Below are 12,684 nucleotides of genomic sequence, written 5' to 3'. Positions count from 1 at the left end.
AGACCCTAAATAACTTAGTGAGACCCTGTCTCAAAAAAACAAATAAAACTAATGAATGGGTTGTGGAATTTTCCATGTAGTATTGTCAGACTGCAGTTGACCTGAAACTATGGTAAGCAAAAGCATGGATAAGGAGGAACTATTGTACTACACATTGTTCCCCCCCCAATACCTTGCAGTTAAATACTTGTTATTGACCCTCAAACATAACTGTAAGTTAAGGATTGATGGGAAATTGAGGTACAGGAGCAGTTCCTTCTTGGCTTCCGGAGATTGCAGGCCCTGCCCCAGGATGGTGCAAAGGAGTAGAGGTGCATTTTGAGGTGGATGTGATAACGAATTCTTGGAAATAAACTATTTCCATTGTTCTGTGCTCTTCTGATAGATGTCCTAGGGTTATTATCCTTAAGGTGCCAGAAGAGCTATGTTCACTAGTTGCATTTTGTTTTCTTAAGAGCAAAGGGGGTAATTTTAGTGACTGCAACAGTATCAAAAAATGAATCTTTAACCATCATGAGAATGAATAAATTTCATGTATACTGTGTGTTTAGATGTGTACAGCACCTTTGCTTATAAATTAACCAGAACTTTTATTCTAGGGAGTTTCAGATTTCAGTTTTAATATTCTATACATTGATTTAGTCATTCATCATTCAGACATTATTGAATACTTGTTGTTCATGAACATCATCCTGTAGGTTGAGGTTGAATAGATATAGGCCATGACCATAAGATACTAGGTTTCTAACTGGCAAATCCATACCTTCTGCCTCCTGTGATATTAAGGATATCATAGATACAGATGCTGTAGCCTCGAACTCCAACTGGAGTTCTAAAACCAGTTGTATCAAATAGGTATTCCAAGCTCCTTGTTCTGCTGCAGCAGCTAGTTGAGAAAAGCACCTTATTAGCTATTAACCAAGTAGAATTCAAAGTGAAAGAACATTATTCTTTCTTCATGTAAATAAACTCTAACCTTTGGGGTATTTTCTTAACTTTTAAACATAACATAAGTACCTTAAGATAGGTATCGGTCACAGTAAGTTTTTCTTCACATCCGTAGTGGCTTTTTCAAATTAGATGACAAAATTTGATCAGAATATTTAACAACAGAAATCATTTAGTCCATAAGATTTCAGACCTTGTCAGAATTTGGTAATAGTTACTATCCAATAGAAAGCATTTAGAGAATAAAGTTAGGTCAAAAATAAAAGAAGGAGGTTAAATAATTTGATTATTCTTGATTGGAAACTCAAGTGTTCTTAAATAAAAATCAGTTATATATAGTCCTTGATTAATGCTGCAATTTAAATTATTTAGCATTGTGCTGCTGCATCTCCATATCCCAAAAGAAAGCAAATATGTGAACTGTTGCTAAGAAAAGGAGCAAACATCAATGAAAAGACTAAAGAGTAAGTATACTTTTAATAATTAAATATTATTGACATTTTATTCTTTGGAAAATGTACTCATTGTCTGGCTGACTTTTTCTCTTTAAGATTCTTGACTCCTCTGCACGTGGCATCTGAAAAAGCTCATAATGATGTTGTCGAAGTAGTGGTGAAACATGAAGCAAAGGTATACTTCCTTTTTGGTAATCTTGGTAGCTCAACAATTTATTTTCTATTCAACAGATGAAATGCATACTCCCTATTTACAAGTTAACTGTTTTGTTTTTAATCTACACCCAAATGGTCCTGCAGCTGGGTGCAGTGGTGCATGCCTATAATCCCAGCTACTTGGGAGGCTGAGGCAGGGTTGGAAGTTTGAGACTAGCCTGAGAAACTTTTGAGAACTGTCTCAAATTTTTTAAAAGGGCTGAGGACATAGTTTAGTGGTAGAGCACTTGCCTAGCACAGGCAAGGTCCTGGATTCATTCCCCAGTTTCACCCTAAACAAAAAATAAAGTCCCTTGGGTAATTTTTCTGTATCTCTTTTTTTTTTTTTTTGCCAGAAAGTTTATGTATTTATTCACACATATATTTATTTATGTACTTCTGTCTCTCTTCCTTTTATCCATACCCCACTATCACAGTTTTATCACAGTTATCTTTAAGGTCTCTCTAACAATACACTCTCCAGAATATCCCCAGCTAAAGTCATACTGATTCTGAACAGTCATCTTTTCTTACCAAATCTTTTGTTCTTGGTCACAAAGATAATTCCTGCTGTTTACCCCAGTGATGGTCTACCCACGTTTTATTCATGTAACTAAGCCAAAGAATTTAAATAGGAAATAAATTATTTAAGTAATTTAGATAAAAACATTATACCTACCATTGGCAAGAAATTACTATTCATTAGGTCGCATTTGTACACAAATCATTTTAAACATTGAATAATTGTTCTTCTATCAAGGCTACAAATCATTTCTTATCTGGGAACGTCAAAAATACTACTTAGTAAAAGATACACATCTCAAATTGGAAGAGATGACAGAGAGAGTCACCTAATTCAGCAATTTTCAACTCTTAGCCATAGATCCTTTCCTTCTTCAAATAAAATCTTTACTAGAAATTTACTATCTAACACAAGAATGGAGCTGCTTTGAATGACAGGAGAAGAAAGAAACAGACCCTTTTTCACTTGGGTGACCCTGTGGCCCTTCCCTAATGTGTTTTACAGACTAATTTTCTTATCTGTCCTTTCTTCACTCAAAAAATGACTTAGAATTTTCCACTACTTTTCATGTTGCTTCTCAGTATCCTAAACTCTTTGATTTGGGGGAGTTGTTGATAATATGTAATCTCGATCTTTCCTATTGTAAATTATTGAATAAAATAAAGTTTATTTCTGCTTGACTGCTTGGCATACCTCATTTGTCTCTCTAACTTTTCATTGATTGCTCTTTTTCATACATGTGGTATATTCCTTGAAGAGTATCTCAATGTATATTAAATTTGAGTTGTGAAACTCAGTGAAACAGTTTTGACTAGGGTGACCAACCATCCAGTTTTATCCAGGACTTAGGGAATTCTAGAAACAGAACTTTCAGTGCTAAAAGTAAGAAAGTCCCAGGCAAATCAGGACAAGTTGGTCACCCTAATCCTAACACAAAGTAGTACCCAAATAAAGTTTTTCACTCTTCACTGAGTTTGGAAATGTTAATAAATAATTGCCCTGAGCTTTTAAAATAAGATTTTTCAGGTTCTGTAAACATGAGAGCTATCTTTTCATAGTTTAATGTTCATTGAGAACGTGGTGTTATATTTCTCTTAAAATGTTCTCTGATTCCATGAATATGAATTGGCCAGTGTCTCAAAACACTGGTGGGCATAGAATTGATTACTAAGGAATTTAATTTTTCAGTTATATTTTGAAGAATTATTTCCATGGTGGGAATGTGGAGGAGGTGGGCATGAGATAGGGGGAAGTCTTGCAGGCAATTTTTTTTTCCTGTGAAAAATTTCCAAGATATAGACAAGTTGAAAGAATTTTAAAGAAAGTAATTATATATCTATCATCTAGTGTCTATTACCAGTGTTTTAATACATTTGTTTTATTACATATCCTTCAATATACCATTTTTGATACACGTCAAAATAATTTGCACATTAGTATATATGTCTCTTAAGTCCACAAGTGCAGCAACTAGTTCATTTGTTTATAGTTTTAAGATACCAAATTTACATGCAGTGAAAATTCATAAATTTTAAATGCACATTTGCTGAATTTTGATAAACATGCACATCTGTATAACCAAAACTCCTGTCAAGATAATGAACATCCTCTGGTTAATGCTCCAACCCAGGCAGTGTCCACCTCTAGCAGTAACAACCATTTTTACTTTTTCTGGCAGATTTGATTTACCTGTTCTAGACCTTCATATACATGGAATCATACAATATGTACTTTTTTTGTGTAAGACTTTTTCCACCCAGTATAATGTTTTGGAGATTTTATCCAACTGTGAACAGTTGTTCCAATGTGTTGTTGAGGAATATTTTCTTGTGTAGATTTACCATGTATTTATCAATACAGATTATATGTTACATGATAAATTGGGTAGAAGATTAAGCCAATAGAAGTGTTTTAATACTAATTTTAACCCTGGCTTTGCTCCTGACTATTGTGCATCTTGGGGTTAATCTCCACATTTGTAGAACTCTAAGATCCATAAATAGAGATTCAGCTTTCTTAAGCAGTGTCTAGCTCTAAATATAGAGAATCTGTAAATGATTTGTTACTAAACACAACTGTTACTCAGCATTTTAACCCAAAATTGGGTTTTCCTTCTGATGTCAGCCTTCATGAGTTGATAAATTTGTGCTCTAGATTTAAGCAAATATTTATTTTGGTTTTATAAAAGAATAATTGAGCTAGGTGTAGTGGCACATACCTGTAATCCCAGCAACTCAGGAGGCTGAGGCAGGAGGATCCCAAGTTCAAAACCAGCCTCACCAATTTAGTGTGGCCCTAGATAACATAATGAGACCCTGTTTCAAAATAAAAAGGGCTGGGGATGCAGCTCAATGGTTAAGCACCCCTGGGTTCAATCCCCAGTGTCAAAAAACAAAAAAAAAAAAATTTGAAAACTTCAAAATTGGTAGCAAATGTTAAATAAGTGGTTCAATGATTTTAAATTGCAAACTGCAGGCTAATTTCAGCTTTTCTGCATTGTTAAGGTTAATGCTCTCGATAATCTTGGTCAGACGTCTCTGCACAGAGCTGCACATTGTGGCCATCTACAAACTTGCCGCTTACTCCTAAGCTATGGATGTGATCCTAACATCATATCCCTTCAGGGATTTACTGCCTTGCAGATGGGAAATGAAAATGTACAGCAGCTGCTTCAAGGTATTAAATGTTTCCATGACATTAATTTTTTTAATTAACCTTTAAATTTTAGCGTTATGGTGTTATATGCAGGAGCTGGTAATGAAAAGAAAATTGTTTTATTTTTTATTTTAAAAACTTTTTTTCAGGGGCTGGGGATATAGCTCCCATCGGCAGAGTGCTTGCCTGGTAAGCACAAGGCCCTGGGTTCAATCCCCAGCACCAAAAAAAAACAAAAGCAAAAAAAAAATTTTTTCATACATGTATATAGGGTAATAATATCTATCTCATTCTACCGTCCTTCTCATCCTCACCACCCCACCACTCCCCTCCCTCCCCTCTGCATAATCCAAAGTTCCTTCATTCTTGCCTTCTCAACCCCCTCCCCCACTATGGATTAGCATCTGCTTATCAGAGAAAACATTCAGCCTTTGGCTTTTAGGGATTGGCTTATTTTACTTAGTATGATATTCTCTAGTTCCATCCATTTACCTGCAAATGCCATAATTTCATTCTTCTTTAAGGCTGAATAACATTACATTGTGTATTTGTACCACATTGAAGAGAAAATATTTGAAAATTTTTGGCTATTCATTCTTAATGGTACTCTTTACAAGTACTCAACTATCCAAATGTTGTGAAGTCACAATTATGACTTCATTACAATGTATATTCCGCCCAATCTCTGAGTAAATAGATGACTCAAATTTTATCAAGTAAACTTTTAAGAGTAAGATATAATAGTTGCTATTTCTTTTTTTTTTTAATTAAAGATCATAAATTTACATAGGGCAATGTTGTTTGATTCATTGTTATTTTTTCCCTTCCCCCCCCACCCCTCCCACCCCTCTTTTCCCTCTATACAGTCCTTCCTTCCTCCATTCTTACCACCCTCCTTATCCCTAACCCTAACCCTAATGCTAACCCCTCCTATCCCCCATTATATGTCCTCATCCGCTTATCAGTGAGATCATTCGTCCTTTAGTTTTTTGAGACTGGCTTATCTCACTTAGCATGATATTCTCCAATTTCATCCATTTGCCTGCAAATGCCATAATTTTATTATTCTTCGTGGCAGAGTAATATTCCATTGTATATATATGCCACAGTTTCTTTAACCATTCATCAACTGAAGGGCATCTAGGTTGGTTCCACAATCTGGCTATGGTGAATTGAGCAGCTATGAACATTGATGTGGCTGTATCTCTGTAGTATGCTGATTTTAAGTCCTTTGGGTATAGGCCAAGGAGTGGGATAGCTGGGTCAAATGGTGGTTCCATTCCAAGCTTGCTGTTTCTTTTTAAAGAAAGGAAAATCTGAAAAGATGGGTCTTATAAGACAGCAACCTTAGTAACACATAATACCCTAAGTACTGGCACTGCTTCTTCATTCCTTTTTAGATCCAGCATATTTGAGTCAGGTACACTTTGTACAAGGTAACATACTCTGTGGCTTATTAAAACCTATTTAAACTGGGTGCAGTGACACATGCCTGTAATTCCAGCAATTTGGGAAACTGGGGCAGGAGTGTCATAAATTCGAGGCCAGCTTGGTCAACTTAGTTCCTGTCTCAAAAAAGGCTGGGGTTGTATAGCTCAGTTGTAGAGTACCCCGGCTTCAATTCCCAGTACCAAAAAAAAAAAAAAAAGTACTATTTAACTATTGAATATGCTCATGTTCTTTACATTTTAAAATATTTAGATCAGGTGTCTGAATTCATCACATGTTAAATATTTCAATGTAGAAATCCAGTCACATAATAAAGTATCTTTGCTTCAGGCATGGTAGCACCTGCCTCTAATCCCAGTGACTCTGGAGATGAGGTGAGAAGATTCCAAGTTTAAGGTCAGCATTAGCAACTTAGAGAGGTCCTGGCTCAGAAATAAAATTAAAAGGGGCTAGGAGTATCGCTTGGAGGTAAAGCACCCCTGGGTTTGATCCCCAGTACAAAAAAATAAATAAATATATATAAGTATATATATATACACATACATACATACACACACGTATATATATTGAATATATATATATATATACATATATATATATCTCAAAATATCCTTACTTACATCTCTACTTTCTATTAGAATCTAGTGGAGTAGCTTTGAGATCTCAAAGCTCAGATAAGAACTGTAATAGAGCAAGCATTCTTGTCTTTAACAGTCACCTTTGATGATCTTTATGTCTGTTGTCAGGGAATCACATTTTGAGAAACACAGCTTGAGTAGGTAAAGGCAGGATGATGTAGTCTCATGGCATCTGCCAAAACTGAACTGAATACAGCTGCTTTCAAGATTACCTTTTCTCTTCCATATTTCACAAATTCAATTAGGGATAATAACACTAATCCTGTTCAGTTGCCTAATGATAAAATTTAGTCTTGCTAGCTTTATATTAACTCCTGTTATTTTTAGCTTCTCTTAATTTTCCAACTAGCTTCTGAAAATAAATTATTAAAAGGAAACTTGTAAATCAAAGGGTGCAATATAATTTTCAAATTGCCTTCTAGGAAAGTTATGTGTACTATTTTATAAACCCACAGAAAGCATTGAGTTTTGTTTTCATTGTCAGTACTAGATACTGTAATTCTTAATATTTTTCTTAGGTGAATGTGCATTTTTAAATTAACAGAAAAAAAATGCTTTTTAGTGCAAACTATAGAAATACTCTCAGTGTAGCTCCACATTTCCACTTTGCACATGAAGTAGGCAAAAATAGGATCTCAGTTTAATTTGTATTTGATAACGAGCAGGTTTGAACATAATTTTATGTTTATTCGCCATTTCTCTATTTTTTGTACGTGAATTACTTGTTGTCGGTTTAAACCTTTTAGTATGCTCTCACGAGAACATGTTAGATATAGTCTCTCTTAAACTGTATGTTGAAATGTGATTTTTTTTTTTCTATTTTGTTCTTTAGTTTATAAATTTGTTTAATGCTCTATTTTTGCTGACAATTATTTTTCCAAATCAGTTTTCTTTTTTTGGTTCTGCCTTGGATGTTTTGCTCTAAGAAGCTTTCTTATTTCAAGATATAAAGATATTTACCTATGTTTTATTCTAGTTCTTTTAAGGTTTTTATTTTTTATACTTAAATTTTGAGTTGTGTTTATTTTGGTCTAAGGTAACAGATGTTCTTTTTTCTGAAGTTTTAAATGAGCTATAAAACAGAATTTCAGACCTAGACATGACTTTATCTATCTTCTAGTCCAACTCTGTTCTTTAGAACTAAAAATATGGGAGCCTCAGGACATTGATTTGCCCCTGTTCAGATAACTAGTAAATGGAAGATCCACTGTTAGATTTCTGGCTTTGCTCTCCTAATTTAATGTTTTTCTAGCACTCCATGTGGCTTGATTATAGAGCAAGCCAGCTTTTATTATCTATTTTATGTTCCTTTTTGTTGCTTAAATCACATTTTGTAATTATACACACTTAAATATTTTGTTTATATAGTATTTCATAAAGTTTTACAGCAGTCTTAATTTTTTTTTTCCCCACTGCCATGGAAATTTCCTACATAATCTATTGCACTATAAAAGAACATTATCTTTTGATAAGATGCCTCACTTGAAACTTGGTCCTATTTTCTAAACAGAAATTAATCACTCTTTCCATCTCTCTTTTTAGAGGGTATCCCATTAGGGAATTCAGAGGCGGACAGACAGTTGCTGGAAGCTGCAAAGGCTGGAGATGTGGAAACTGTAAAAGTAAGATAATCTTTATGTATTTGTTAACCATGCATTTTTATTCTGACATCATTTAATAAAGTCTGCACTGTTAATAATGAAGAGCTTGGTTTATTTATATGTGCCTTGCTTTTAAAGGACAAAAATATCTAGTTCTCTGTAGATAAGGAACACCAAGTAATGAAAGAGAAGGACTTTTTAGTTTCACATACATCTCAGTAAATGTCAGATTTCACAGATTTAAATATACTTCATGTAATACCTGTCTTCCCAGAATAACCTTTCCTTAGATTCTCTTTGGACTTTTACCACACAAATATGTCTTAACTGCTTTACCAGATATTTCCCCACCTACAGAAATTATACATCCAGGTAAACAACTCAAAAGCATAATATTTTGAATGATCAAGACTGTTTTACAATTCAACTAATATAAGAATTTAATTCAGCATATTTCATGAATTAAATTATTCTTCAGTAAATGTAACAATGTTGTTTTTCTTTTCTAAGTTGGTAAGGGAGTTTTCCCTTTAGATACTTTTTCAAAACTACTGATCCAAATTGAAGGGGCACTAGTGGGTAATAAGTTTTATAAAAAGCTGTATTTGTTGACTTAATTCATGACAAATTTAGCTATTTGGAATAATTTTGCTGTATTTCTGTAGGATAGTCTCAATACTAAAGTCCTTCTGGACAAAATCAATTTTGTATTTTCTAAGACAGAAATATGAATGTTGATCTCGAATGAGCTTATAGGAATTTATTCACTGGTCTTATAAATGAAGTACTTTCTGGAAATTGGTCCTTTGCTATAGCTTTATCTTCATAGATATTATAGACATCTTAAATAACTTCAGGATTTTGGGATATTTGTAAAAGAAGTGGTCAGAAAATTAAGATAAAACAAGTAGTTGAACGACAACTAACTGATTTTTTTTCTATGTGGAGGCAAGAAGACTGATAAATTTTAAATGCCTGTTCACTTATACATATTAAAAAACATAAAACTATTTAGTAAGCACAATACAAAGCACTTTATGAAATTTTGTTTTCATAAAGACAGAAAACAGTCTAAAGGAAAAAATAAATGAAGAGGACACAAAGTAGAGGCAGGAATTGGATTTAGAGAATAAAGTAACACCACTGGATTAAGGAAGGCCATCTCTCCTAGTGATAGGTATTAGGCTGTCTTTCTTCCCTCCCCTCTGCTTCTGAAATTACTTGATAGACGTTTATCTCCACCAGCCTTTCTCTGTTCTTAGGTGGCTCTGTATGAATCTCTGGAACAAGAACATCTGCGTATTACCTAATGAACACTCGTGTCCTCAGTTATGTTTTTTTAGTGGTGATCCTTTTGGCTAGATATTTTTTAATTGGACACCTACTATTAGAAAGCCTGTCTCAGAATGGACATAGTTAAACCTAGAGACCTGTTGTAATACCAAACCTAACAGCACCTGGAACACATTAAAAATACTCATTCCTAATGCCCAACTTCATACACTCTGAAACACCATCTTTTGAATAGGCCCCTGAATTTATCTATCTGTGAAGTTCTTGTTTAGTAAACATAGAAGAGCTTTACTAGTCTAATGATAAAACCCCTTGAGGTGAACCCACTGACACCTGGCTCCTTAGTTTATTGAGCTTACATATTCCTGCTTTTAAGACAGGATAGTGAAAGGGGGAAAGAGTTTTTACTAATAATGAGTTTTTGTTTTTTGCTTTTTTTCTGTTTTGTTTTACTCTTTGAGCACTGTGATATATTATGTTGCTTTCCTTATCTAAACTTTCATGTTTTTCATGCAAAATACTCTGTTTACCTTTGAGACTTTCTCCACTCTGCCTCCTTATTTGAACCAAAAAACAAAATTATTTGAGTGACTATTTTCTTAATTTTCCTAAGATTAACCAATAGCATTTTATTAATAGACTCTTTAAGTATAGTTCCTTGACCACCAACATCACTTAGAAAATTGTTAGAAACTCTAGTTTTCAAGTCCCTCCCAAGACACATTGAATCAGAAAATCTAAAGGCAGGACCTTTAGATGCACATGCAAATTTGAGATCCACTGGTCTAAAGTAGTACTTTCCAAACTTCAATGTGTGTACAAATCACCTAGGAATCTTATTAAAATGCAGATTCTAACTCAGTATGTAGGAGTCCAAGATGCTGAATTTTTAATAAGCCCCTTGACAACACTGGTGCTGCTGTGATCCAGTGTACCTCTATGTGTAGTTGCCACAAAATGGAAGTTATGATTGTGATGATGATACTTAAGTTATCTTTATGTAAGTAGTAGTAGTAAAGATAAAATTTACCTACTAGCCGTATAATACAGGCATAAATGAGAGGACCAGAGTGGTATTCTCCGTGAACAAGAAGGTGAAATAAGAATAGATTCCTGAGAGTACTGATTTAAAGAGATAAGAAAAAAAGCCAAACATTTGAAATTTCCTACAACATGGATTGAAACAAGAAATGAAACATGTAGCATCACATGTATGCTATGTTCAATCCTACAGAAACTGTGTACTGTTCAGAGTGTCAACTGCAGAGATATTGAAGGACGTCAGTCTACACCGCTCCATTTTGCAGCGGGGTATAACAGGGTGTCTGTGGTGGAATATCTGCTTCAGCATGGAGCAGATGTGCATGCTAAAGATAAAGGGTGAGTACCAACAGTTTCTAAGGCCTCTCTTTTGCTTACTTTTATTGGGCCTTTTAGGAAAATATTACTTTTTTTTGGTACCTGGAATTGAATCCAGTGGTTCTTATAACACTGACCACATCCCCAACTCTTTTTTTTTTCCCCCTTTCTTTTTTTACATTTTGAGGCAGGGTCTCCCTAAGTTGTGAAGGCTGGCTTTGAACTTGCAATTCTCCTGTCTCAGCCTCCTGAGTTGCTTGGATTAGAGTTGTGCACCACCTCTCCTGGTGAAAATATATTTTTGGTAGTTGATAACTCCCCACCTCCCCCAGGAGGTGTCTGTTTTCCTAACATTGATTTAAATATAGCTTTTAATTTCAGTTAAGATTTTATGATACCATTTATATTCTTGCTTACATAATGTCTTACAACTTTGTAAGGGACAAGGAGATTATAGTATATTGTAATACTAGTTTTTATTTTGTTTGATTTTGATTTTGCAGGACCAGGTATTGAACTCAGGGATTTTGTACATGCTAGGCAAGTGCTTTACCACTGAGCTACAACCCCAGCCCTAGAGTACTGATCTTTGTAATGTAGTGTTTCATTGTTTGTTGAAGATATTTAAATTTTTCCAGTTTATCTAAAAAATCATTTTCCATTAAAAATAGACAATGTTCTACTACATATAATCAGTATAATCTCTTAGTTCAAGAAATTTCTTTCATCACTTGTATATAATTATTGAAATTAAATCATCCTTTGACATTATTTTTCATTTTACTTTTCATTTCAGGGGCCTTGTACCTTTGCACAATGCGTGTTCTTACGGACATTATGAAGTTGCAGAACTTCTTGTTAAGCATGGAGCAGTAGTTAACGTAGCTGATTTATGGAAATTTACACCTTTACATGAAGCTGCAGCAAAAGGAAAATATGAAATTTGCAAACTTCTACTCCAGGTACATTGAAGTACTTACTGTAGACAGTGTGAATTATCTAGAATATGTTAACAGTTTTGGTTTTTTTTCCCCAAACAACTCTAGTATAAACTTAAACTAGTAAGAGTAGAAAACAAAATTATCTAATTCTGTAACTAGATTCCAGAAAAAAATGCCACCAATTTTAAATTTTCATCTACCAGTATATTTACCATACATAGATTTATTTTTGTATATGATATGATCTCTGATTATTATTTTTTTCTTGTCTAATAATTTAACTTCAAAATACTTGGTGGATTATATAGTTGTAAGCCCAGCTTATTTAGCATAAAACTGATGGCACTGGTTTAATACAGATACCAGTAATAGCAAGAGGACAAGATTCATACTTTATTTCATTGTGAAGAGTAAAAATAGTTATGAGCTGCATAATGACATTTCACAATGGACTGCATTTATGGCTGTGCTTCTATACAATTATGTAGCTGAAATTTTTTAACATTTTCTTTTTTATTCTGTTTAGATATGCATGACTGTAGAGTGTACTTTGATATTTTATACATACATGGAGTATAACTAGTTAGGATCCCATTCTTGTGACTGAAGATGACATGGAGTTACACT

The 12,684-nt window shown here is 34.0% G+C and overlaps 1 protein-coding gene across 1 annotated transcript in view; it reads left to right on the top strand.

Annotated features, from left to right (window-relative positions):
• The window catches only part of TNKS2 (tankyrase 2), a 57,800-nt gene that overhangs the window by 24,449 nt on the left and 20,667 nt on the right, over positions 1-12,684 (top strand). The window contains exons 10-15 of the mRNA XM_079138194.1: positions 1,321-1,412; positions 1,500-1,578; positions 4,626-4,797; positions 8,406-8,485; positions 10,992-11,137; positions 11,913-12,078. Coding sequence (XP_078994320.1) covers positions 1,321-1,412; positions 1,500-1,578; positions 4,626-4,797; positions 8,406-8,485; positions 10,992-11,137; positions 11,913-12,078 — 735 coding nt within the window. The remainder of the gene's footprint in view (positions 1-1,320; positions 1,413-1,499; positions 1,579-4,625; positions 4,798-8,405; positions 8,486-10,991; positions 11,138-11,912; positions 12,079-12,684) is intronic.

Source organism: Sciurus vulgaris (genome assembly GCF_902686455.1).
Source record: "Sciurus vulgaris genome assembly, chromosome: 4".
Classification (NCBI taxonomy): domain Eukaryota; kingdom Metazoa; phylum Chordata; class Mammalia; order Rodentia; family Sciuridae; genus Sciurus; species Sciurus vulgaris.
This window is presented reverse-complemented; position numbering and strand designations above follow the sequence as displayed.